Below are 27786 nucleotides of genomic sequence, written 5' to 3' on the forward strand. Positions count from 1 at the left end.
GGTGCAGGTGTGGGATTGGTTCAATGTGGGCTGCAATAGGGAGAGTAACTATTTCATTGTCTGAGACCCAAAGATAATAATGGGTCTGATGATTTACCAAAATAAAACATAACCAAAAATATTCATTTATTATCACTTATAGACCAAGGCCAACATGTGGAGGTCCTCAGAGTCTAGGGTTTGAAAGCCTAGGCAATGTGGTCCCAAGCTGGTATAGAAGAATACCTGTGGTTTTTGTGAGTATGTATGCATGTGCACATGTCTGAATCTCCCCAAATAGATCCTTCTGGTTCTCAAAAGCAGAGGTAGCCAGGTCATTGAGAGCTATGCAATCAGCAAACATTTTCTAAACACCTACAGGATGCCAAGCTGACACAAAGGAGCTGAAGGGCAGACTGTGTGGCTCTCAGAAGTTCGTGTACTTCTGCTTAACAACAGAGAGGAGAGAACCTGCTTAGATTCATATTCACATACTCATTTTCAGGCGATTCCAAGGCTTTTATCTTGAACAAAAAAAGAAAACGAAGAATGTTACCACTACCTATCAGAAAGGCTAAAATCCAAAACACTGACCAACACCAAGTGCTGCCGAGGAAGGGAGCTGCAGGAATTCTCATACACTGCTGGTGTGAGTGCAGAATGGTACGGGCACTCTGGAAGATGGTTTGTGACAGAAGTAACCATACTCTTACCATACATTCCTGCAATCATGCTCCTTGGTGTTTACCCAAAGGAGCTGAAAACTTATATCCACACAAAAACCTGCACACAGATGTTTTTAAGGCAGCTTTATTCATCATTGCCAACACTTGGAAGCAACCAAGATGTCCTTCATTAGGTGAATGGATAAACTGTGGTACATCCAGACAATAGAAATATTATTCAGCAGTAAAAAGAAATGAGCTATCAAGCCATAAAAAAGACATGAAAGAAACTTAAATTCCTATTATTAAGTGAAAGATGCCAATCTGAAAAGGCTACATATTATATGATTCCAACTATATGACATTTTGTAAAAGGTAAAAAGATCAAGGGCTGCCAGGGGCTTGGGGGAAGGGAGGGATGAATATGTGGAGCACAAGAGATTTTTAGGGTAGTGAAATTATTCTGTACGATACTATAATGGTGGATACATGTCTTTAAACATTTGTCAAAAGCCATAGAAGTTACAACACTAAGAGTGAATTCTAATATAAGCCACAGGCTTTGATTGATAATATGTCAATACTGGTTCATTGACTGTGACAAATGTACCATTCTGGTAGGAGATGTTAATGGTGAGGGAGGCTGGAAGTGGACAGGAGAGGGAGTATACGGGAATTCTCCATACTTTCTGTTCAATTTTGCTCAACTTTTGTGAATCTAAAACTCTAAAAAATAAAGCCATAAATAAACAAATGAATGGATGAATAAATAAGAGAAAATGGCATTCCAACCTGTGAACACTTGAAGAAAGAAGTGGATCTGATGGGTAAGTTTCTCAGCTAGGGCCCTGAGCAGATTTCTTGGGTTCTTTTTGACAATGAAATATTTTATATTTTTACATCAATATATAGCCATGTTTAGAAATGGGATAATGGTTCCAATAAGCCTGTACCCAGCCCCAGGAGTTGGGCCATAGCTTCCAATCCAGGAGCCAGACGAAGTCCATATAAGGGAGCTGGTGCAGTCCAGACCTCTCAGTGTTCCATGGCCAGGAAAGATTGTGTTGAAGAGTAAGAATGCTTGACCAGGCACAGTATCATGGTTGTGATATATTAAATGAAAAAAAAGTACTCTGCAGAGAGCATAAATGGTCCCAATTCTAGTTGATCTTAGACAAAAGACACACAAATTGTTAACAGCAGTTGTCTTGGGATGACAGGCTAATGGTGTGACTTTTATGTTCTGCTTTATGCATCTCTATGTTCTAAATTTTCTACAATGTAGATATGTATTATTTTTTAATCAAAGGCAGAAGAGAGAATGATCATTCATCAACAGAGCTCCCATTGAAGGTTTGGGTTTATCAAGATGAAAAAAGACCAGCAGGTAAACAATCTGACTCAGAGCAAGCTTCTGAAGGACTGAGGTACACTTGGGTTAAAATAAAAACTGTGCATAGATCTATATATATTAACATATATACCCATAAACCCATATGTGTTGTTTTTAAGTCAACCACATGGGCCATAGCAGTAACGATCTGCCCAGTTCTTGTCCACTCCCAGGAGAAGAGAATCAAAAGAGCACAAAGTATTTGAACATGGCAGGTTTCCTCATCAAGGTTCAACCTCTTCAGGCATGGAAAGAAAATGCTCTCTCCAAAGCCGAAAGGGCAAGAATGGTAGTGTCTGCAGCCCTAAAACAGATACAAGTAAGACAATTGGAGTTGTGGGCCTGAGTGTTTAAATCTTAATAGGTTGAGACTAAGGAGGTGGGGGGAGGAGACAGAAATTAAATAAACCTGAACCACAGCCAGGAATCAAAACCCAACACCTTCTACTTGATGTGATGGCTCTTCCAGGAGCCTGTTAACACTTCATAACTTAACTGACACTCACAAAAGAAACCATTCCACAGGGGCAACACATAACAGTCCACATACCCAGAAGTGATGACAGTCTCTGGAGCAGAACAGACAATTCTTCCCAGAAAGGCTCTGCAGTGAAGAAGCAAAAGAATATGGGGACATTTTTAAATGTCCCTCCACATTCCTGAGTGTGATTTGTCCATCCAAATCCTGGGAATGCACATTTTTGTATTTCAGTAAAGGGCTCCTGTTTGACATGTGAGAGAGTGGATTTCCAAATCCTGTCTGGAGGGCTAGATGAGAACTTGAGGATGGGCTGTGAGTCCTACCAAGAGCTGCTGGGCCACTAAGGTGCTGTCACGTGGGTTCCTCTAACATGAGAAACATCCTGAGTCAAGGTCACTGTGGCAGTCAGGGGCTCAGTTGAAGGTCAGCTCTACAAAGTCAAGCAGGTGTCATTCCCATCCTCGGGCTTAAAAAAAAATTAGAGCTGAAAAATTCTCAGAAGTCATATAAATTGACAGATATCTCATTAGGGGTTAGGGAAGTAGGGTTAGGATTAAGTATGTGTTATTAAACATTAAACGGCCTTTCTAGATTTTTATGATGTATGAATCACACTGATATTCACATCTCCTTTATCCTTCATAACAAAGCAATATGCTAAGTAATATTGTCACTACCATTTTATTTGAAGAAACTGAGCCTCAGGGAAAATGTCTTGCCCAAGATGGTAAGCTAGTAAGTGACAAAGCTGGGATTTGAACCCAGATCTTCTCACTCAGCACTCAGGTCCACACTGCCTACTCTAGGGCAGCTAGCAGAGTACTACAAAGGAACTTCCAAGCAGGACTTGGAATGGGAGCCTAGACAGTCTGAGAGTCTTTCCAGGACAGGAATCATGTCCTGTTTACCTTTGTCTCAGGGGCTGGTGTATGGAAGACTCCACATATGGTGAATGATGGAGGAAGACTTAAGGAACCCAGCGGGACTCAGTGCCAGCTCACAGACTGATGGCTTTGGGCGAATCAATGTCTCATGATGGCCTCTATCAGAAGGTAAAGCAATGAAACTTCTTAGAGCACCTCCAAGAGCCAACTTGGTATAGTGACTACAGCTCTGGGCATATGTAAACCTCCCTCTCTGACCTTTGGGGACTTTCAGAAACAACTTTGGGCCACTTCTAAGGCCTAATCTTTCAGCCGCTGAAGATTGAAGCAGGTGACATTTAAATTATTTTTGTGTTTAAAGATACCTGTTTTTGAACTTACCAATCTAGAGTGGGTATCTTTCTAAATCAATGAATATATATAGATCTATGTCACAATGGTTAATAGTTATATTGTTCTCCACAATGTACAAGAACACAATTTACTTAACTAACACTCTAGGGGCGCCTGGGTGGCTCAGTTGGTTAAGTGTCTGCCTTCGGCTCAGCTCATGATCTCGGGGTCCTGGGATCAAGCCCCGCATCAGGCTCCTTGCTCAGAGGGGAGTCTGTTCTCCCTCTCCCTCTGCCCTTCCCCCGGCTTGTACTCTCTCCCTCTCTCAAATAAATAAATAAAACTTTTTTAAAAAATAACTGACACTCGGGACGCCTGGGTGGCTCAGTCGGTTAAGCGTCTGCCTTCGGCTCAGGTCATGATCCCAGGGTCCTGGGATCGAGTCCCGCATCAGGCTCCTTGCTCCGCGGGGAGTCTGCTTCTCCCTCTGCCTCTGTCTCTCTCTCTGTCTCTCATGAATAAATAAATAAAATCTTAAAAAAAAAAAATAACTGACATTCTATTGATGTCATTTATGTTATTTCCCATTTTTTGCTACTATGACCATGCTGCTGTGAACTCTGCTTTGCTCTCTGCAAAGAGAGTTTCTGAACTTAATAAAGAAGATTGGATGGTCAAAACAGAAAAGGTGACTTTCAGCTTGGGGAGGAAGATTAGGCCAGGCTTCATGGCACATGTAAAGTTTGAGCTGGACTTGGTGGTCAGGTAGAGATTATGAGGTGAGGATGGGGGAAAAACAATCCAAGGAGATGACTGACCTAGAACAAAGGCAGACAGCTGGAAAAGCATGGGTTTTGCATGGGAAAAGAGAGTACTGTATAATGAGATCAGAGCAGAGAGAGAGATGATGAAACAGAGGGGCTGGAAATAAGATTCCCAAGTAGGTTTGGACAAGACCGAAGAGGGCTTTGACTGCCAGAGAAAGGGGTCTATTTTTGTAGATCAGTAAGACGGTTTCATGCTGACTCTTTCATGTTAGAGATCATCCCTCCAGGCCTTAGTACTCAATGTGTAACTCAAAGTCAATTCTCCTGTTAATGGTAATAAAGAAAAAAGAATGCCCTTGATTCCAGATTGGAACATTAGAAAATTCACAGACTCAGAAGTTCAGTGAGATATGCATGAAATCACTTGGTATGGATGTGTCATACAGTAACTGTCCAATAAAAGGTAATTATTAGCATGCATAACCACAACAAGAGGTCATTTTGAAATTCTGGAATTCTGCAGTTAGAAACAGCTTTTTTTCATGCTGACTTCGCTCTCCCTGCATTTGTGTTTTTAGATTCCAATAATGTTGCATGGGGAGGAAGCAAGCTTGCTTTAAGGAGAGAAAAGAAGAAAGCCCACACATCCAGGAGGCTACTGGAGCTAGTTTTCAGATTGCTTTATCTCTTTAGTATTCAAATCCTCACTAGCTGATCATCAAAGTCACTGCAGTCTAAACTGGCCTATGATATTTTTTTCTGTGTTTGGAGTTTATATGAGAAATTAAGATTTACTGCATTTGCAGACCATTTTTAGCCTTTTTATGAAAAAAGTGGAGGCAACAGAGACCCACTTGTCCAATGTGTCATTTTAAACACGGTGGGCAAGCAGAGGGTGGCAGCTTTATTTATCACCACATGCTCGCTGGAGTGCTGGCAAATGGAATTGCTTTGCTCTGCCAAGCACACAGGGAATAAGCACAGTAGTGAGGCTGAGTTTTTACAGCAGCTCTGTGATCTTGAATTACGAAAGGATTAGACAAAGTTTGAGAGAAGGGAGGCTCTCTTGTTTTTCTTCCTTCTTTTGTGAAGATTTGAGGCTGAGGAAAAGCCTAGAATAAAGACAACTTAAAAAGTCCACCAGATGATGCTCATTGGAAGATGGGTTGGAAGATTTCTGATTTATTTCCTCTGGTTATTTGCCAAGTCAGAAATCATGATGCAAATAATGATTTCGTTCTCTGGAGTGAGGAATTCATTCGTGTTAGACCTAAAGTCCTGCTGGGTCCCTGAAGCACTTGCTTTCCCCGCCAATCTTAAGGCCCACACAGTATTTTGTTCCCTGAATTTGAGAGTTGAACCCCATGTCTGTTTAATGACATTACTGGGAAGTGAACTGTATTTTTTGGAGATGCTTATCTTTTCTCTTTGCTGCTAAACTGTGTCAAATCCAACTGACCTGTAAGCCTTTGGATATTTTCTTCATTATAGACCACTAGTACCATTTCTAGACCAATCCCTTACTTCTCTCTGCCTGCCTACCCTTTAGGCCATGCCCCCAGGTCTCTGCTCATCCCATCATCCTTGAGTGCCACTTCGAGGCATGTGTCTGACAGAAGCCATCTTCCTGGGAACCTTATTCAAAGGCCTCAGTGTAATGGGAGGTTCTCCCTGCAGATCCAACCTTAGCTTACCTCTCCATCCTCCTTGGCAGCCACCAAATTCCTTGAACAAGTCATGCTGTCCCTTATCTCTGGGCCTTTGCAAAGACCAGTCCCTTGGGAAGAAATACCCATCTGTTAAGGTCAGCAAAGGCTGTCATAACAAAATACCATAGACTAGGCAGCTTAAACACCAGACATTTATATCTCATAGTTCTGGAGGCTGGAAGTCCAAGATCAGGGTGCCAGCACAGTCAAGTTCTGATAAGGACTCTTTTCTTGGCTTGCATGTGGCTGCCTTCTCACTGTGTTCTCATGAGGTGGAGAGAAATCTCTTTCTCTTCTTCTTATAAGGAAACTAATCCCACCAGGAGGGCCCCACCCTCATGACCTCAACCAACTCTACCTCCCAAAGGCCCCATCTCCAAATACCATCACATTGGGAGTTAGAGCTTCAACTTGTGAATTCTGTGGGGATACAGAACATTCAGTTCATAACACCATCCCAACATCAAAAAGGCTTTGCTTCAAGACTTAACTTAAGGAGCACCTGGGTGGCTCAGTCGTTAAGCATCTGCCTTTGGCTCAGGTCATGATCCCAGGGTCCTGGGATGGAGCCCAGCATCGGACTCCCTGCTCCGCGAGAAGCCTGCTTCTCCCTCTCCCACTCCCCCTGCTTGTGTTCCCTCTCTCGCTGTCTCACTCTCAGTCAAAATAAATAAAATCTTAAAAAAAAAAAAGACTTAACTTAAACGCTACCTCTGTTGGGCATTATTTCCTGAAATGCCCAAGGCTACATTCTCTTATAGCATCCTGTGTTTATCATGGTACTTATCACACTGTATTGCAACTGCTGATATATCTATATGTTTTCTCTTGCCAGGCTGAACTCCTTGAGGGCAGGAACTATTGTTCACTGATAGATCCCTACTACTCACCATAATATCATGCATATAGTAAGCATTTAAATGCCTATTGCCTGACTGCATTAGTAAGGATCGTGTTAGTTGTTTCAACAAAAATAATAATATTTAAGACAAAGAAATTTATTTCTCATACATATAACAGTCCGGTGCAGTTGCTTAGCAAGCAGCCTTCCATGGGGTGATTCAGTTACTCAGGCTCCTACCTTGTGGCTCCACTACGCCCTAAGACTGTAGAGTCCTATTCTAGTCAGCAGACAGGAAAGAAAGGATGGAAACAACACGCCTCTTACCTAATCATTTCTGCCTGGAAGCAACATGCTTCTCTTCCAATCACATCCCATTGGTAAGAAGTGGCTCCAGCCACATATAAGGGCTGAGAAGGCAGGGGGAGCGGGCTGATAAATATGATCCCTGATGGGCACTGCTTCCAACCCCTCCTTATCATGAGATGAATGAATCAATGAACAAATGAATGAATGAAATCAAAGATACAGTACAGTGGAAAGAACACAGAAATGTTGGGACCAAGAGGCAAACCATATTAAATCACCCAACACCCTGATGTTATAGGAGAAGCAAGAGGTCCACAGTAAATGTCTGGCCCTAAACTCTTCGGTGGATGTCCTGGGGTTTGAATTCAGGTGACCTTGGTTCTTGCCCTAGTTTATTGAATGGAAAAGCCACCCCCCCACCTCTCTGAACCTCAGCTTTGTCATCTGTAAAACAGTATTACACTAAATGCTCCCTAAGATCCCAGCCCAGAAAAGGGGCCACAACCAAGACCTTGAAGGTTTATTCTGAGAATGGTACAGTTCATGTCCCTGGGATCACACCTGTTAACCAAGAAATGAATATTTGATCTGTTGATCAGTTGTTTTATCTGCATATCCTAAATCATCCTTCAATGAAATGAACTACACTGTGAAGGTATTTAGAATCAGGCAGACAGAACACTATCTACACACCTTTATTCATCCATAATTAGCCTGGGTTTGCACCTGAAGTCAGTGAGCATGGCCTGAACGCCTGTGCTGTTCCTCAGGCTGACTTCAGACCATCACACAGCGAGAACGAGAGTGAGACTGTACCTCAGTTATTTGAGATGAGAATTTGACACCTGATGGTATTCTGATTCTTTTTTTGTTTGTTTTTTTAATATTTTATTTATTTATTTGAGAGAGACAGAGAGTGTACACAAACTGGGGGAGGAGCAGAGGGAGAGGGACAAGCAGACTGCACTGAGCGCAGAGCCTGATGTGGGGCTCAATCTCATAACCCTGAGACTGTGACCCGATGAGACAATGACTCGAGCCGCAATCAAGAGCCAGACGTCCAACCCACTGAGCCACCCAGGTGCCCCTGATGGTATTCTGATTCTTAACAGCAATCCTGTTCTTCCTTTCTAACCATTTCTAACCATGCATTTCACACTATTCAGATGTGCTCTAAATCTCAAATTTTAGAACACCTGGGTAGAAAAGATAAGAGAGGACTGAAAGCATGCTAACTTCATTAGGAGCCTATTTTAGAAAATAAAAATAATAAACTTGAATGAGAGAAGTTTTCAAAATGAACTTCAAATGGGGATAAACAAACTTAACTAGTCATTTTTGAGGAGTTACTGTGAAACTTCAAATGTTCCTTAGCCCCGAGACTTTCTTTTAACTATAATGACTTTCTAGACTCTCATTTAGCTAAATGACTTAGGCTTAAATCCTCAAAGTGCAAATCAATAAGAAAGTGTCCTAGAACTCTTACAAGTTTTATTTTTGTTTAGACCATTACATTGCCTCAGGAGAAAATGAAAGGGTTCCCCAATGTTCTGAAAGCTATGTATTCCCATGTATATGACTCAATAACCATGATCACAGCCTCCTTTACACCTCCCAAACTCCAGGTCCTCTCACTGTGAAATCCTGTTCTGACTTATGTATCTTACCTCCTTGTCCTATTCCCTGCCCACCCCCCACCCCCATATATCTCCTGGGTAGAATATCACTTCCTGAGGTTGGAAGAGGGTAGCATAGAAATGATGCTGCTTTGAAAGTTACTGGCAAAGCACTTCCTAAGTTCAACTTGGCAAGGGAGGCCTACCCACCCTCCTCTAGTGTTGCCATTGCCATTTCGCACAATGTACCTCCCACCCCAAATCTGGAGCACTGATCTATAAAGAAGAAAGGGAAAAGCAAGCTGTCTATAGTCTTAATTCTTCTTCATGGAATAAAGCAACATGTTACTGTGGCTTTTGACCTCCAGGGGTTGGATTAGATGATTTTCCACATGGTTTATTGTGAAAGGTTTTATTGCACATTCACCTCACAGGTCCCCCAACAATTTAATTGCCATAAAAATAGCTAACATATGTGGCAGGTTTTAAAAATGTCCATCCGCCAAATGGATTTGCTTCTCCTGTGGCTGCCCAAAGCTGGCAGCTTTTCTCCACACACCTCACTAGGGTTCTAAGCAATAGGGTTAGAGAATCACCCTGAGGAGCTGTAATGAATGTGGCTCTCAGGAGACAGGAGGCAGACTCTCTGCTTCTACAACCCTCAGAGACATGTCTTGGTTGCCATTTTTCTTTTTCTATACTAGTGGGAGTTTTGTTTGCTTGTGTTTCTTCTTTGGGAAGTGAGTTTTTAAAGAACATTCTCTGTGGGCCATCAAAAGTTTGTATAGTCCTTGATTCTATGAACACAGAATGACCTAACAGGGCCCATGGCCACTGTCTCAGTGGGCTAGTCCATCATATTCTCCCAAGTGTTCTCATTTGCATGCCACCAACATTACAGACCTGTTAGAGGGAAAGAGGGGAGCCTGGGTAGCTCAGTCAGTTAAGTGTTAGACTCTTGATTTTGGCTCAGGTCATGATCTCAGGGTCCTGAGATCAAGCCCTGTGTCCAGCCCCATGACAAGCCTCGTGTTGGGCTCCACAATGAATGGGGAGTCTGCTGGAGATTCTCTCCCTCCCTCTCCCTTTGCCCCTTCCCCTGCTCGCTCTCTCTCAAAATAAATAAACCTTAAAAAAAAAACAAAAAAAAACCCAGAGGGAAAGAAATCTATCATACTCTACTAGAAGCAATGCAATAATTTCCTTGGTAGGAAGTCATTGTCTTTACATCCCATTAGCTAGTAACAACAATACTAAAAAAAAAAAAAAAAATATATATATATATATATATATATATATATGCGCACTTCTCTTTACATAACAGATGTTACTTCTCAAAGTGAGGCTGCCTTCTGAGAAATCCTTCAAGGTCTAGTTAATTAACATCTCCTCCACAGATCCAATAACCAGGTGTCTTCTCCCTTGACCTCTCTTTTGTCACTTGTCATAGTGTCCCCTAGCTATTACTGGGTGATCCAAAAGGTAGCCTCATAGAAGTCTGAGAACCAGCCTGTTAATAGCAGTCCCCCATCCTTCTTCAGTAGTGCTGTCCCCTTCAGCTGCCTATAACCTAGCCTAAAGAGGACACTGCCCATCAGAGGAATACCATTATCTGTCCCTAGGTGCCACCAAGATTTCCCAAGCTCCAGGTATCAGAAGAAAGCTGGGGAAGGTCAAGCAAGCCCTCCTCCTGTGCTGTTCCCTCAGACCCTAGAATTATCTACTGGCTCAGGAGTCTCCATCCAGGCCCAGTGAAGTCCCTCTTGGGCAGCTCTATCAGCTTCTGACCTCAAAATTAATCCAAAGGACCACTGAGGGTCCTTCCTTTATCTTCCTGGTCCAACTAGCATTTTTGATCCCTTCTTCTCTCCCCTTTAGTAATAGGAACAGAGAGAGAGGAACATTGTTTCAGGAGCTAGCAGCAGAATTCATCCAATGGAGACTTGTTTTTTGTGTACCAAAACATTTGGATAAGCCACTTTGGCTGTATCAAGATGGTCCATAGGAGATAGGTTGAATGAGACAAGAAGACTTACACAAAGTGAGAAGAATTTTTGAGTTTCTAGTAGCAGTGCTGGAGGAATAGGGGGCCTGGAAAAGGGGAGAAGCTAGGAGAGATGAGAAGAGATGATGGAAAGGGATGGCCTAGGAAGAGAGCAAGGAGTCTGTGACTCAAGAGAAGAGAAAGTAAGTGAGAAATCCCTAGTGCAGTGTATGACAGTTGGACTTTTTAGAATAGGGATAGCTAATCTTTTCAGTACAAAGTTGTTTATTCTGCCATGGACACCAGTTTTATATTAAAAGGAGCTGAATTAGGGGCACCTGGGTGGTTCAGTCGGTTATACAGCCAACTCTGGATTTCGTCTCAGATCATGATCTCAGGATTGTGAGATGGACAGGCTCTGTGCTCAGCCCCTCCCCCTGCTCTCTCTCTCCCTCTGCCCCCCCCCGCTCTCTCTCAAATAAAGTCTTTAAAAGGAGCTGAATTAAATCCATTCAATGAAACAAGCTATAGGTTTAAAAATGATGAAGATCATTATTAATCAATGAAAATAATTTTAATTAGTTCAATATATCAAAATATGTCACATATATAGGCACCCAAATACACTGAAGTTCTTTTTTATACACAGCTACATATTGTACCTGGGATAAGAGATAGGGTTTTACTGTTTCTCTTTAACCCAATTATTCTCACATACAGCCTCCTCCCCAATCTTACTCCTACTTAGTACCTAGTGGGAATGGTATTTGGGAGAGGGTAAAGAAAATGAGTGTCTTCCATATTTGTCTAGCTATAAGAAATAAAGAAAGGTTATGCCAGGAAAAGTAATATGTAAGAGAAGTCAAGAATTCAGTGGAAGTAAAAAATCTGAGTATGATACACTGGGGATGGGGTAGCCAGTTGAAATATAGAAATGCCCAGTTAAATTTGAATTTGAGATAACAGGTGACTTTTCAATGTATGTCCCAAATATTTTTCTCCTTATACTAGATATCGTGCAGTTTTATTTGCAAAAGCTGGCAAACCTGGAGTAGGGGTATGCTGGAATATGTTAGTAGTAAAAAAAAAAAAAAAAACATTTTAAATGTCATAGAAGAGTATGATTTGGGTACAGTAACTGTCTGGGTTAAATAATACTGTACAGTTTCAAAGGTACTATATTTAGAATCAGGCTCAAAGAAAGCCCTTCACTATGAAACACATAATCTGAATATACACTTGCAACATCAACACCAGCTATGAGACCTTTAAGGAGGTCCTAACGCCATTATCTCTTACTAATTATAGAAAAAAACGAGCTATTCTATCTTTAAAGGGAATTGCTAGTTAGATCCTTAATTATAGGGAAACTAATTACTAGAGAGGAAAGTGAGTAGCCTCCCTTTTGACTCCCTCCCTATAGGATAAACAGAATGAAATGTAGCCTGGGGACCCCTACCTAATAAAGACTGCAATTCTCAAGTAGGCCAGCTTAGTCATTAAATAATCAAGTTGGGGGCTCTTTCCCCACTCTCCAACTACCTGGTTTTATCCGGCAGCAATAATCATGCTCTTAAAATGTCCAAATTTTGTTTTAAAAAAGATCTAAGCCATCCACAGAGGCAGAGTGAAAGAATAGGAAACACTTTTCAATTAAAAAAAAAAAAAGGTTATTACAAAGGTGCTTAATAAAATACAAGGTAAATGTACTTAAAGTTATAGCTTAAAGTGAAATGTGGGGAACCTGTTTCATTTTTATTAAAGTTGGATTTATTGCTTTGGTTTATTAGTTTATGTTCTCAGAACTTAATTTAGTCTCTAGATGATTTGCCCAAAGGAAAGCAGATGGGTCAGCTGGGTGTTGGACTATACCAGCCAAGGGGTTGTGATATAGGTATTAACTAATTTTGGCCTGCATCAGCAACCCCCAAAGAAACAAAAACATTCCAAAAATCTTTCCAACTTACTCCCAACTTCATAAGGATGAACTTTTTATAAACATCCCTTGTGCTTTTTAACCTTTGCATTGAAACTCTACCTCTTTCTCTCTCTCATATTTGCAAGCTTAAATCCTACCCATCCTTTAAAGCTCCCCTATGGCATCACTCCACTTCTCTAGCCTGTCAGCTCTAAGAGAGCTCTAAGGGGGCATTTTGAATATTTGTGGGGATGTTTTTCTGGTATTGTCATGGCCTAGAACTTATATACATTAAACTACATACTATTCCATATAAATCATTTTCCTTTTATTTCTTCTTCATATTATAATAAGGGCATTATGTTGATAGTGTCGATTTAAAAATTAGATATATAAGTTAAAGTAAAGGGCCAAGAGTGGCCAAGACACTTCACTTCTATTTTTTTTAAAGACTTTATTTATTTATTTATTTGAGAGCACATATGCGCATGAGTGGGGGGCGGAGCAGAGGGAGAGGGAGAAGCAGACTCCCCGCTGAGTGTGGAACCCAAGGTGGGGCTCAAACCCAGGACCCTGAGATCATGACCTGAGCCTTAGAAAGACGCTTAACCAACTGGACCACCCAGGTGCCCCGACACTTCACTTCTGAAAAAGTAAAGTACAGAGGGGGTATTGCCCAACCATATTTGGATTTATAATGGAGCTATAGAAATTAAGACAATGTTGTGCTGGTCCCAAACTTGATAAACTGGCAATGGAACAGAATAGAGAGCTCCAAAACAGGCCTATATACATATAAAACTTTGTATATTACAGATAAGCCATGTCAAATTGAGATAAACTGAGAGACTGTTCAATAAACGGATGGGGCGCCTGGGTGGCTCAGTCGGTTAAGCGGCTGCCTTCGACTCAGGTCATGATTCCAGGGTCCTGCGATGGAGCCCCACGTCCGGATCCCTGCTCAGCAGGGAGCCTGCTTCTCCCTCTCCCTTCCACTCCCCCTGCTTGTACTCTAATAAAAAATTTTAAAAATCTTAAAAAAAAATAAATAAATGGAGCTAAGAAAAAAAGGGTTATCCATTTGGAAAAAAATTAGCTTGAATCTCTACCTCACATCACACACAAAAATCAATTCCAGATGCATTAAAAATTTAAATGAAGAAACAGGACTTTAAAAAATATGTGTGAATATAATGTAGCCATGAAATAAAGAAGTTTTTAAAACAAGACATAAAAAGCATTAAGTATAAAAGAAAAGATTAATAAATTTGGCTACATTTAACTTAAGTACTTTATCTTAAAGCAAGTGAAAAGTTACACACTGGAAGAAGAGGCTTGCAATTCACATAACTGATAAGGGATTAGTAAAGGAGTATACAAAGAACTCCTAAAAATCATAAGAAAAACACCAATAAGCTAATAGAAAAATGAGCAAATACAAGATTAGGCTTTTCACAAAAGAAACTATATATATGGCCAATAAATATGAATTTTGACAATATGAAGTATTAGAGAGAATGTGAATTTCTAGAATCTCTTATATGCTGCTGGGGGAATGTAAATTAGATCAACTATTGTGGAAAACAGTTTGGCTTATATACAAACATTAAACATCCAAATTCTCTAATGACACAATAATCCCACTTCTAGGCATATGTACAAAAAAAGTCTTGGACATGTCCACCAAGCAGTATATACAAAAAATGTCACAGCACCACTTTCTAAAACAGCAAATATTGAGACACAACCTGAATGCCCATCAATAGGAGAGTAAATGAGTAAACCATGGAATGTTCACACAATGATATATAACAGAGTAGTTGAAACCAGTGAACCACAGTGACACGTGCAAAAATATGGATGAATCTCAGAATTACAACATTACAAGAGAAGATATATGTGAATCCTTTTGATAAAGTTAAAACAACTAAAATAAAAATATGTTCAAGAAACTCATATAGATTCAATGAAACTGTATAAAAATGGAAGCAAGATGTGGTGTCTGGGTGGCTCAGTCAGTTAAGCATCTGACTTCAGTTCAGGCCATGATCTTAGGGCCCTGGGATCAAGCCCCGCGTCAGGCTCCTCACTCAGTGGGGAGTCTGCTTGTCCCCTTCTCTCTCCCTCTGCCCCTCCCCCAACTCGTGCTCTTCTGTCTCTCTCTCAAATAAATAAATAAAAATCTTTAAATTAAAAAAAATGGAAGCAAGACAACACCAAACATGGGATTCAGCGTTTTGGTTAATCAGGATGAGAAAGACAAGAGGATGGTTTAGGAGACATCTCCAGAGTCAGATGTAGGTTATGGTAAAGGTTCTACATTTTATGTTGGGTGGTGGCATCACTGGTGGTTTTTACATTATTAAAAATAGCTAAACAAACAGAAGACTAGAAGAGGACCATGCATGGACCAATAATGGAGATTGTGTCAGTGATCAAGGATTATGACTGATCAGTTCCTGTACCAGTTGTTGAAGTCTAAAAAAGTCTTAGGTACATGAACTGATCATTCATAATCCTTGATCACTGACACAATCTCCATTATTGGTCCATGCATGGTCCTCTTCTAGTCTTCTATTCATGTACCTAAGACTTTTTTAAAAAGAAGAAAAAAGGGAAGGAAAGAAGGAAGAGAAATTGTATATAGGATGCTATATATCATATATAAATTTCATTTCTTTTTTTTTTTTTAAGATTTTATTTATTTGACAGGGAGAGACATAGTGAGAGAGGGAACACAAGCAGGGGGAGTGGGAGAGGGAGAAGCAGGCTTCCCACTGAGCAGGGAGCCCGATGCGGGGCTCGATCCCAGGACCCTGGGACCATGACCTGAGCCGAAGGCAGACGCTTAACAACTGAGCCACCCAGGCGCCCCTGCTCCTCCCCTTTATAATAAATATTTTCCTAGACCTCTTTGTTGTTTTGAAATGAAATTTAGGGGCACCTGGGTGGCTCAGTCATTAAGCATCTGCCTTCGGCTCAGGTCATGATCCCGGGGTCCTGGGATCGAGCCCTATGTCAGGCTCCCTGCTCTGCGGGAAGCCTGCTTCTCCCTCTCCCACTCCCCCTACTGTGTTCCCTCTCTCATTGTCTCTCTGTCAAATAAATAAATAAAATCTTTTTTTAAAAAAAAGGGGGAGGAGAAAGGTATCTATGATAGAGTTGCAAAACACCACCCTACCCAAATGCTGGTCTGTTGTTTTTTTTTTAAAGATTTTATTTATTTATTCATGAGAGACAGACAGAGAGAGAGAGGCAGAGGGAGAAGCAGGCTCCCAAGGAGCAGGGAGCCCGATGTGGGACTCGATCCCAGGACCCTGGAATCATGACCTGAGCCAAAGGCAGACGCTTAACCATCTGAGCCACCCAGGCGCCCAATGCTGGTCTGTTTTTACTATAAACTCTGAACCTCTATGTCATGTTGTGTCACTCATAAGGTGCCACATATATTGCCTAGATTGTGGATTTTTAATGTACTTACAGTATCTCCCCTGGACTATAAGTTTCTTGAAGGCTCTAGATTTTCCACAATGCAGGGTAAACACTCACTAATTTGTTGAATGAAAAAAATATACTATTTAACTTGGTGCTTTAATTTCCTGGAGAAGCAGGTTTAGTGAAGACACTAATTTACACCAGATAACTGCCCCTCCACTTTTTGGAGTTTATCAGGCACTCTTAGGAATACAGCATCTGAAATGTCAGAACACCTACTCCTGGATGCAAATGTTTTAACTTAGTTTTGACCCATAGTTATTCAAGCCTAAAATACTCTAATTCCCAAGGAATCTCAATAGCTCCATTTATGTAATAAAAATAGTTAAAATATATTAAGTACCTTGAACAAAGAAATTATTTTTGTCCCTGTATTACTAATAAGGGAACTGCAATTCATTGAGGTTAAGAATCTTTTCCATGGCTACATTGTTGGCAATGGCAGGACAGGGATTTGACTTCAGATGGTTTTATGCTGAACTAGCCTGTCTCTTTCAAACATGTTATTGCCACCTGGGGACCTTTTCATATCTTCATCAAGTTTTTCTTTATTTCTTGGTTGTTGTTTTTGTTGTTGTTTTTATTAAGGGTCCTTTACAGATAGAAGGCAAGGTCTGCAGGGTTCTATTTGCTGAGGCCACAGAAGAATATAAAACCATTTCTAAAGATTAAAAGGCACAGAAAAGGCAAAGGACCCCTCTATGCATAGAAATCCAGAGGTAAGAAAAGCACTTGATGCACTTATAAAACAAAACAATGTTATTAAATTATTCAATAGGAGTAAGTGACTAAATCAACTGAAGTTTCTATATCATCCTCAAATTCTACTACCATATGTAGCAACCATCCCTTTCAAAACCATTTGAACTCTCAGTCCCAAGACATTCCCATATATGCAGGCAGCAAGAATCATTAGAATGAATGACAATATCTTACACACTTGAGACAGAAACTCTCACTTAGGAAGCAAAGCCATTGGGAGTTTTGTTTTGTACAAGGAGGTTCCCCAGAGTAAAACCTTAACAGAAAAGGGGGAAAAAGTGCCCTGAAATCTTTGTCAGGGTCCCAGGAAGAGATGAGGGGAACATTTAGGAGACTTACTGCAGATCCGGGAGAGAGATGGTGGCAGAAAGAAGGGTAGCAGTAGTGGAATTCCGAGAGAAATATACAGAGTGGATATATTGCAAAGGCAGATTGTCAGAATGTGGGGAGTTCAGCAGCAGGAGGCTTGAAGGAGAGGCTTGGTTTCTGAGTTGGTTTCATGGTCCACCAGCACAGGCCCTGGGAGTGTGTTCCATAACTCTCTACACAGAAAGCCCAAAAAAAACATTACAGCACTTTTGAGATAATTGGATGGCTGGTTGTCAAAGCCATCATGAACGGCTCTCTAGTACTGCAAGCTACTTTGCAAGCCAAAAACTGATGCCAACTTTCTTTGATAAGAATAGCATCTTCTGGGATGCCTAGGTGGGTCAGTCATGATCTCAGGGTCCTGGGGTTGAGCCCCACATTTGGCTCTCTGCTCACTGGGGATTCTGCTTCTCCCTCTCCCTCTGTGTGCGTGCGTGCTCTCTCTCTCTCTCAAATAAATACATAAAATCTTAAAAAAAAAAAAAGAATAGCATCTTCTGCCCACGGACTTCAAAGACCTTTCCCATCCAATTTATTATCTTCATGGCTAAACTGCAGAAATGAGAACAAGCATAGGATATATCTGACTATGAAGGGTACCAGTCTTGGGGCGCCTGGGTGGCTCAGTTGGTTGAGCGACTGCCTTTGGCTCAGGTCATGATCCTGGAGTCCCGGGATCGAGTCCTGCATCGGGCTCCCTGCTCAGCAGGGAGTCTGCTTCTCCCTCTCCCACTTCCCCCTCTTGTGCTCTTTCTCTCTCTCACTCTCTCTCTTAAATAAATAAATAAAATCTTTAAAAAAAAAAAAAAAAGAAGGGTACCAGTCTTGGGAGAAAGAAGTGATACTACAAATCATTTCTTGCCTCTTCGAAATGTGAAAAAATGCTCAAATGAAGTGATTTGGGTACCAGCCCCATCAGTGAATTCCACAGCACACTCCAACTGCGGGGAATAAATTTTTCAAGGGTAGTACCACTTGTGGTGTCTACTCTGCTAATTCCTTTTTCTAAAACATGTTTTGTGATCTGCCTAATAAATTAGTTTGGATAATAACACCATAAGCCTCAAAATAGAAATTATTTGATCAAAAGCAAGATATATGAAGAAGGAAACATATTACTATATAAAATATTAATAGAGCTGGAACTATCAAAGAAAAAAAGATTAAGTCTCAGTGAGGTTAAATTTCTCACCATCTGAGCATAAATGTTCCCAAGTGTGGATTCAGCATACAGTCTTTTCCAAAAGTCTTAGATTGAACAGATGCTCCTAAAGGTCAGTGAACTACATGCAAATTTGGCACTAATTTATTCTTTTCTTCCCCGTTTACGGGTGAGAGGTGAGAGGTGGTGGAAAGCGGGTCAGTTCTATCATCATCAATAGACACACAGGGACAAAATATCAAGCTGGACTCCAGAGGAATCAATCTGGCCATCCTGCAGAAAATGGCCCGGACTGGATGGGAAACAGAAATAATAACTTGGCAAATGGTTTTGCAGAAGTCTTCCTTTATCAAGGAAAATGTTTAATCACAGTTGAGGTTGAAATATGCATAAATAAACAATGTTTACTAAAAAGAAGTGGTTATTTTTACAAGATAAATAAGAAACAGTCATTTCCAATTAGCTTTATAAGAGAATGCCAAATAGAAATTAGAGGGGATTTAATCATCTCATGTTTTGGCAGGGAGAAACATAAGCACACGAAGAACCAAACCTCATGCTTTTAGCTCCTATACATTTTGCCTAAATGAAATTCTTCTATATGGTCAATATGGCTCCATTTATGCAGCAAAATCTACCCTGAGTCCAACTTCATTTTCTCAAAGCCTAAATCCTTTCAATAAGGCACCAAATAATTTTATTTCCAAATGCTTTCTTATTGCTAGGAATGGTGCAATGCACTTACTTTCTGATACATGTTTCAGCTTTCCAAGATTTTGTTGGAAATAAAATGATCCTTTATGACATTCTATAATATTCCATCCCATTAATTGCTTTCCAGAATTTCTATCATTAATTAAAGGGCATTCTTTCACCCTCCCCCCCAAAAACGCTAATCTATTCCCCAACTGCCTATCAGAGACTAAATAAAAGTCAGTGTTCACAGCAGCAGTGATGGTCATGCCAATTTCACAGTGTGATTTGTGCACTCATTTCATTTTGAAAATGACCCTGCCCTCCATCTGTCTAAACCGAATGTCCTGCTTTTCTCAAGCCAGGCCTCAGGAACAGTAGCACATAAAACAAGGGGAAAGACACAGAGCAGCCTCCCTCCTGCCCCCGTCAGCTGCCATGCCCACAGGCACCAACACAGAGGGGCCCCCAACTGACTCCTGAAGGGATCAGGGAAATTTGGGGGAGAGCAGATAGTCCATTTTTCATCCATTTCCAAGAAGCCATTTGAAGGTGAATGCTTTCGTGATACAACTCTGAAACAGACTAAAAGATATAAAAGGCAATTCCCATTTCTGTGTTCTGTCATTTCACCTTGATTTAATAGCAAATTACCAAAGGTAACAGCTTAATACATAAGAATTTAAAATACATTAAGATTTTAAAATATTGAGCCTTTTGGGTGCCTGGGTGGCTCAGTCGGTTAAACGTCTGCCTTCGGCTCAGGTCACGATCCCAGGGTCCTGGGATTGAGCCCCGTATCGGGCTCTGTGCTCAGCGGGGAGTCTGCTTCTCCCTCTGCCTCTCTCTCTCTCATGAATGAATGAATGAATGAATGAATAATAAATAAATAAATAATTTTTAATAATAAAATAAAATAAAATATTGAGCCTTCTGAATAAGAATTTTTTTCAAGCGGTAAGTGTTAAATCAGGCAGCCATAAAGGAGAAGACACTCTATTTCTTGATTATTCAGCCACACTAGCTAGCATCCCTCAAGCCATGTACCTCCTTTAGTTGAAGACCAGAAAAGGCTGCAGCCAGAGACTGGGTTGGAAGAAGCTTTTGAGTAGGGTTATATAGTGGTCTTTCTTCCTCAGCTGTTTTCTCAGGGAATCTCGAGTGGCCCAGGGACCCCCTCAATTCCTCTGAAATGGGTGCAGTTTCTCCTTTTGTTAGTCTTCATGCAGTGAAAGGCTCCTCATCTGGTCCCATCTAGAAGAACACAAGTTTGGCAAATTTCTCAACAAGGGAAAAGAATGCATAAGTACATGAAGTCAGTTGCTTGATAGTATAGTATCCAGATGCCTTATTGAAATCTCTTTTCAGCTATAATAGGTGACTAGGAACTACATTGCCACTCACCAATCACTTCCTTACATCTGCTAACAGCTGCAACTCAGGCCAGGAAGTTCAAATTTTAATGCCCAAATCAAGGTGATTGTTTTAATAGGAAAGATAACAACCAAAAAAAAAAAAAAAAAGACACTAGTATTCCCTCAAAAATGGGCCCTTAGGTAATACATACATTCAATTAATTCAACAGTCTCTCTTTCCTAATAACTTAGCTTTTGGATGTCATGGCTCAGCTGGGTTTTTTTTTTTCTTCTCTATCTAATAAGCAGGTATCGGGTGATTATTAAGCTTAGAGATAATCTATGTAAACAGTGTCATAGAGTGCCCTGCAATATGGTTGATGTTGGCTCCAAAATGTATTTATAGAAAAGGCTTATAGGCTGCAATACTATTGAGGCAGATAAGGGATTTGCATTGAAATCTTTAATTATATAGCAAAGACATGCTTTTACCTGGACTATGTTTAGCTTGGATTGTAGTGAGGCCAATGGAAATGTGGAAGACTATGAAAGAAAACCCTCTTACCCCAAGGCACTGCATACGATATTCATAAATTATAGCTATTTTTTTTCCTTTAGAGAGAGAGAGAGAGACACACACACACACACACATATATATATAGAGAGAGAGAGAGGAGGGGCAGACAGAGACTCTTAAGCAGGCTCCATGCCCATCATGGAGCCCAACATGTGGCTCGATCCCACAACCCCAAGATCATGACCTGAGCCAAAATCAAGAACCAGATACTCAACCGAATGAGTCACCCAGGTGCTCCATAAACTACAGCTAATTTTATTATCTTAAGAACTGGTGTTACCTCACTGGGATAAGCCAGTTTTGCCTTTTGCTATCTTGTCTATGTCTCTACTTCCTGACTGAAAAATTATATTCATTTCTCACAAATTTTACAGTCTCCGTATCAGTCTAAACTATGGGTATGTTTTTATTAGTGATCCATTATAATTTTATAGGATAATTAAGTCCCTAGTTTTCCACTGCCCCATGAGGGACAATACTGAATTCAAAAGTATTTATACAAATATAGACCAGAGATAGTAACATGGAATCTAGAGTATCTATTCCAAATATATGACAAAGGAACAAAAGAAAATCCAGGATTTTTTTTGTACCATAGCAAATTTCCAGAGATCTTCAAACTAAGAATCCGAGAGAAAAAAATTAAAGTGTAGGAAATTTTCTTTTTATTTTAACTGAAAGAAAATCAGTTTTTATCAGTGATATCCAAAAACATTAAAGCCTGACAAGTACAGGGTGAATCAATCTCTCTTTCTCACACACACACACACACACACACACACACACACACGTACAGGGTGAATCAATCTTTTCTCACACACACGTAGAGGCTGAATCAATCTTTACACACACACACTCTTTACACACACACACACACACACAAAAGTCGTTTTGGAGAGTTAGAGGAGTTAACAGGTTAGGGACACTTGGTCGCGCTTTTATTCCCACACCACCCTGGAAAAGACTAGGTCATACATCTTTCCACCGTCTCTATGTAGTAGTGAAATTTGGAGGATCGAGGCAGGGTGTAGCACCAAGTGTAAACCCTAAAGAAAGAGAAAGTCAGTGAAACCTCACCTCCTGACGACTGTGCGTCCGCCCGGCAGACACTACGCCTCCCAGCATGCAACGCGGTCACGACCAGGACAGCGGCGCGATTGGACCGGAGCATGACGGGACGTGGAGTTTCGGTCCCCGAACTACCGGGAGGAGTTTCTTCTTTGCTAACGCCGCTCACACTCTGGAGTCTTGGTGACAGGCCATATATGAGATACATTAGTGACTCCTTTCTAACCCTAGTCTGGTCTTCACCCTGCAAAGTAACTTTGGAGCAAGCAAAAAACCACAAAAAGAAAAAAACTGAAATATTCTTTGTGTCTTCCGTTTCCGGCGGGCTTGTTGCCGTGGTAACCAGCGCGCACCACCACCGCGGCGGTTATGGCCGGGCTGAGCGGCGCGCAGATCCCGGATGGGGAGTTCACCGCCGTCGTGTACCGCCTCATCCGCGATTCCCGCTACGCCGAGGCGGTGCAGCTGCTGGGCGGCGAGCTCCAGCGGAGCCCGAGGAGCCGCGCCGGCCTGTCGCTGCTGGGCTACTGCTACTACCGCCTGCAGGAGTTCGCGCTGGCCGCCGAGTGCTATGAGCAGCTGGGCCAGCTGCACCCCGAACTGGAGCAGTACCGCCTGTACCAGGCCCAGGCCCTGTACAAGGCCTGCCTTTACCCAGAGGCCACCCGGGTGGCCTTCCTCCTGCTGGACAACCCCGCCTACCACAGCCGGGTCCTCCGTCTGCAAGCCGCGATCAAGTACAGCGAGGGCGACCTGCCAGGGGCCAAGAGCCTGGTGGAGCAGCTGCTGAGTGGGGAAGGGGGAGAGGACGGTGGGGGCGAGAACGAGCCCGACGGCCAGGTCAACCTGGGTTGTTTGCTCTACAAGGAGGGCCAGTATGAAGCCGCGTGCTCCAAGTTCTTGGCGGCCCTCCAGGCTTCGGGCTACCGGCCTGACCTTTCCTACAACCTGGCTTTGGCCTATTACAGCCGCCGGCACTATGCCCCGGCGCTCAAGTACATCGCCGACATCATTGAGCGTGGCATCCGCCAGCACCCGGAGCTAGGTGTGGGCATGACCACGGAGGGCATTGATGTTCGAAGCGTTGGCAACACCTTAGTCCTTCACCAGACTGCCCTGGTGGAAGCCTTCAACCTCAAGGCAGCCATCGAGTACCAACTGAGAAACTATGAGGCGGCCCAGGAAGCCCTCACTGACATGCCACCTCGGGCAGAAGAAGAGTTAGACCCCGTGACCCTGCACAACCAGGCGCTCATGAACATGGACGCCAGGCCTACGGAGGGGTTTGAAAAGCTACAATTTTTGCTCCAACAGAACCCCTTCCCCCCAGAGACCTTTGGCAACCTGCTGTTGCTCTACTGTAAGTATGAGTATTTTGACCTGGCAGCCGATGTCCTGGCAGAGAATGCCCATTTGACCTACAGGTTGCTCACACCCTATCTCTATGACTTCCTGGATGCCATGATCACTTGCCAGACAGCCCCTGAGGAGGCTTTCGTTAAGCTTGATGGGCTAGCAGGGATGCTGACTGAACAGCTCCGGAGACTCACCATACAAGTTCAGGAAGCAAGACACAATAGGGACGATGAAGCTGTCAAAAAGGCAGTGAACGAGTATGATGACACTCTGGAGAAGTATATTCCCGTGTTGATGGCCCAGGCAAAGATCTACTGGAACCTGGAGAATTATCCAATGGTGGAAAAGATCTTCCGCAAATCTGTGGAATTCTGTAATGACCATGATGTGTGGAAGCTGAATGTGGCTCACGTCCTGTTCATGCAGGAAAACAAATACAAAGAAGCTATCGGTTTCTATGAACCCATAGTCAAGAAGCATTATGACAACATCCTGAACGTCAGTGCTATTGTGCTGGCTAATCTGTGTGTTTCATACATTATGACAAGTCAGAATGAAGAAGCTGAGGAGTTGATGAGAAAGATCGAAAAGGAGGAAGAGCAGCTGTCCTATGATGACCCAGATAAGAAAATCTACCACCTCTGCATTGTGAATTTGGTGATAGGGACCCTCTATTGTGCCAAAGGAAATTATGACTTTGGTATTTCTCGGGTTATCAAAAGCCTGGAACCTTACCATAAGAAACTGGGAACTGATACCTGGTATTATGCCAAAAGATGCTTCCTGTCCTTATTAGAAAACATGTCAAAACACACAATCATGCTTCGTGACAGTGTTATTCAAGAATGTGTCCAGTTTCTACAACAATGTGAACTTTATGGCAGGAACATACCTGCCATTATTGAACAACCCCTGGAAGAAGAAAGAATGCATACTGGAAAGAATACAGTCACCTATGAATCCAGACAGTTAAAAGCTTTGATTTATGAGATTATAGGATGGAATATATAGTCATGCCTGATAGTCTTTTATCATAATAGCTTTATATATCTGCATTTTATAGTTTTATCTATATTTGGCCATTGGCATCTTTACATTTGTCACATGTTAAACTTTGTAAAATTTGAAAATCATATTAATTAGATTAACCTTATTTTAAGTTTGACACCTAGAAAGATATATGAAAAATTCAAAACTGAATTGGGACTCTGTGTTTATTAGAACCTGTAGTGCCTATTTTCCCTCTCCTTTGTTATCATTTGTGCTTGGCTGTATTTAGAGAGTCCCCTACACAGGGATTACAGTTTCCAGCACTATCTTGGCACTATCAAGCCCAGAACAGAGTAGTTAACATACAGGATTTCTGGGTTTTTAGTATTAAGTTTTAGGGATTATGTGTTCTATTCTCACAACTTACCCTCATATTAATTTGAAATGCACACATTTTGCATAGAGTTTAAGATGTTTGGGCAGGGTTTTTCAATATAGATTTAACTTTCTGTAACCAAAATCCCTTAGGTGATAAATGTTTGGTTTCTTGTTTTCTTAATGTACAAGATTCAGTGGAAAATCTTGTGCCCTTAACAAAATTATGGTGCTATGGTATAAAGACAATAAACAATTGCTGAAGAAACAACTTTATGTAGTTTTCTTTTGTTCCATTTGTTAATAATGTGTACATATGAACAAGATATACTGTTACTCTTTTTTATAACTCTGTTCTCATTTATCCCTTGACAGTGACTGATAGCAAAGGTACCATGAAAACTTAGTTCTTAATTCCTACCTATTTAGGATAGGTTAATGCTGGAGTTGTTTCTGTGCTGTAGCCTCTCTGGTAAGGAAAAATCTACACAATTCCCATGACCCCGCCAAACTTCTTTCCTACCTCTATCACAGATGAAAAGTTCTGAAACCTTATCTGGTAGATCCATAATGCTAGTTTCACACCCACAACATTTCCAGGGAGAACTCCACTCATTCTGCTTAGGGATTTCATTTTCTAAATCCTATATAAGCTTTACTATTTGTTCACCCACCCTTTTTCTATCCATAAATGTAACTGTCAACCTTAACTTGACCTGATTCAGAAAAAAAACATATTAGGTTGAATTGTATGAAATTGCTGATCTTGAAAGTTACTGACCTACAAAACTAGCAGTTTCTCATGGTTCAATCAGATAGCTTTCAAGTAATAGTGAATCCCTGCCATAATGAGATGATTTTTTTCCTTCAAGGATATACAGACAAGGTATGCACAGCATAAATCCTCTGTAGCATGACTTCCTGGGTGCTCAAATTCTATTAGATCTATCAGAAAATTTGGCCTACCATGAAGTCCAATGGTTTTAAGTTTATAAGCATTTTTAACCTTAATTATGTATGCTGATAACCATTTACCATAGATGTTTGATCCCATGTTTGGAGGACAATCGATGTTTAATGATCTCTTCAGTATATCCCACAGCACAATTTTATATCTGGGAAATGGTGTTTGTTTAACAACTTTTGTACTAAAAATATTGCTGCTTCTTTGTGCAGTAGCTCTATGCCCTTCTCAATCTCCATAGCCCCTTAAGATTAGGAAAGTAAATGAACTGAAATCTTATTTTCAACAGCCATGTTAAAATTCTGGTGTTTTTGCACATTTCCTCTATTTTTTTTCTTAAAAAAAAAAACAGTGTAAGTAATGTTAACCACCCAAAAGCAAATGTTTTCCAGATTCCCTTTTGCAAATAGCCTGGCCTTTATTCAGTCACATTTTATTTATCCAGGTGCTGCATGTTTGTGGTTTGCATGTATGTGTAATTTAGCTTTCCAGAACATAAAAAGCTTTTCAGAACAGTTTTTAACCCCTTGCCGCTGGGCAGCTGGGATTTCCTGGTTAGTAATGAATCAGGAAATCCTGACTGCTCCTACCACTGAGCAAAGGAATAAACGTCAATCATGGCATTTGTCCCCGTCCTTACCCAGGCTCTCCGGAGAGGCAGCCCCTCAGATTAACAGACTGCTGCCTGGTAACAGCAAAGAATCTTGAACCACGCCTATAAAGCTGCCCAGTCTTCTGAATGTTAGAGGAGACTGAGAAGGATGAGGACATTCTTAACTCTTCACTTACTCTTCTTTATTTTTAGGATATATATATATTTTTTTAAGATTTTATTTGTCAGAGAGAGTGTGAGAGAGCACAAGCAGGGGGAGTGGCAGGCAGAGGGAGAAGTAGACTCCCGGCTCAGCAAGAGCCCAATGCGGGACTCCATCCCAGGAGCCTGGCCTGAGCGGAAGGCAAGTGTTTAACCAACTGAGCCACCCAGGTGTCCCAGGATATATTTCTTTTAAACTCACCTTTGGAAGTACTTAGCTCTGCTTATTGATACTATGACACTAACAAATGACTTTACAATGACTCTATATTTTGCCATTTAACTGAAGGCTTTCATCCCTAAAGCTCTGATGAAAAGTTTTGGTCTGTGCTCCTACAACATTATGTATTCAATGCTAAAAGCACTTTTCTTGACAAAAAAGATTTCTGTATATTTCTAAAGCTTTTACTCCTTTTTCTTCATTATGTCTGCATGGTATATTTTAAAGGGATCGAAGATTAAATCCAGTATTTCAAAATCCTAGTCAACCCCTCCATCTCCACGTGTTCAGAATATAAGCCTGTGTTTGTACACAAGTAATTTCTATTTTCTCAGACATGAATAAGAGCTTGATCTTTCCATGCAGAACAACCAGCAGACTCCTTTGATCAGTGATATGACTGCCTGCCAGTGGATTCCCATTCCTCCTGACATCCTTCTTTGAATTTGGCCTCAGCTGTGGCACGAATGTTCACACTAACTCCATCTGTGAGGTCAGATGTACAGTGACTACCTCTGACCTATTCATAAGAAGCCAGGAACTGGGAGAACTGTGGGGTAGAGGGAGGTCATTGGGCAATGAGACACCAGGCAATGAAATCATAGGAGATGATCTCACTCTCTCCTTGCAGGGTGATATAGGAATATATAGGTTATGGCCTCTCAAACCTGAGGAGCACCCAGATCGAATCCATATAGAACTGCCAG

General features: G+C 41.4%; 1 protein-coding gene and 2 long non-coding RNA genes across 3 annotated transcripts in view; 1 reads left to right on the forward strand and 2 right to left on the reverse strand.

The window, feature by feature from the left end:
- Nucleotides 1–17877, reverse strand: part of LOC118012289 — a 60119-nt gene extending 42242 nt beyond the window's left edge. Inside the window, exon 1 of the long non-coding RNA XR_004679672.1 lies at nucleotides 17476–17877. This is a non-coding gene — a long non-coding RNA (uncharacterized LOC118012289). The remainder of the gene's footprint in view (nucleotides 1–17475) is intronic.
- Nucleotides 1955–3963, reverse strand: LOC118012288. The gene is made up of 2 exons (XR_004679671.1): nucleotides 3427–3963; nucleotides 1955–2641 (listed from the first exon to the last, which is right to left on the reverse strand). It is a non-coding gene; the product is annotated as an uncharacterized LOC118012288 (long non-coding RNA).
- A 4631-nt stretch (nucleotides 17878–22508) lies between the features above and the next one.
- On the forward strand, nucleotides 22509–25352 carry LOC118012286 (tetratricopeptide repeat protein 30B). The gene has a single exon (XM_035007665.1). It carries the CDS (start codon nucleotides 22730–22732, stop codon nucleotides 24725–24727), a length of 1998 nt encoding a protein of 665 aa, XP_034863556.1. The 5' UTR covers nucleotides 22509–22729; the 3' UTR covers nucleotides 24728–25352.
- The last annotated feature ends 2434 nt before the right edge of the window (nucleotides 25353–27786 follow it).

This window comes from Mirounga leonina, unplaced genomic scaffold (assembly GCF_011800145.1).
Source record: "Mirounga leonina isolate KUSES-001 unplaced genomic scaffold, KU_Mleo_1.0 Mir_151, whole genome shotgun sequence".
Lineage (NCBI taxonomy): Eukaryota > Metazoa > Chordata > Mammalia > Carnivora > Phocidae > Mirounga > Mirounga leonina.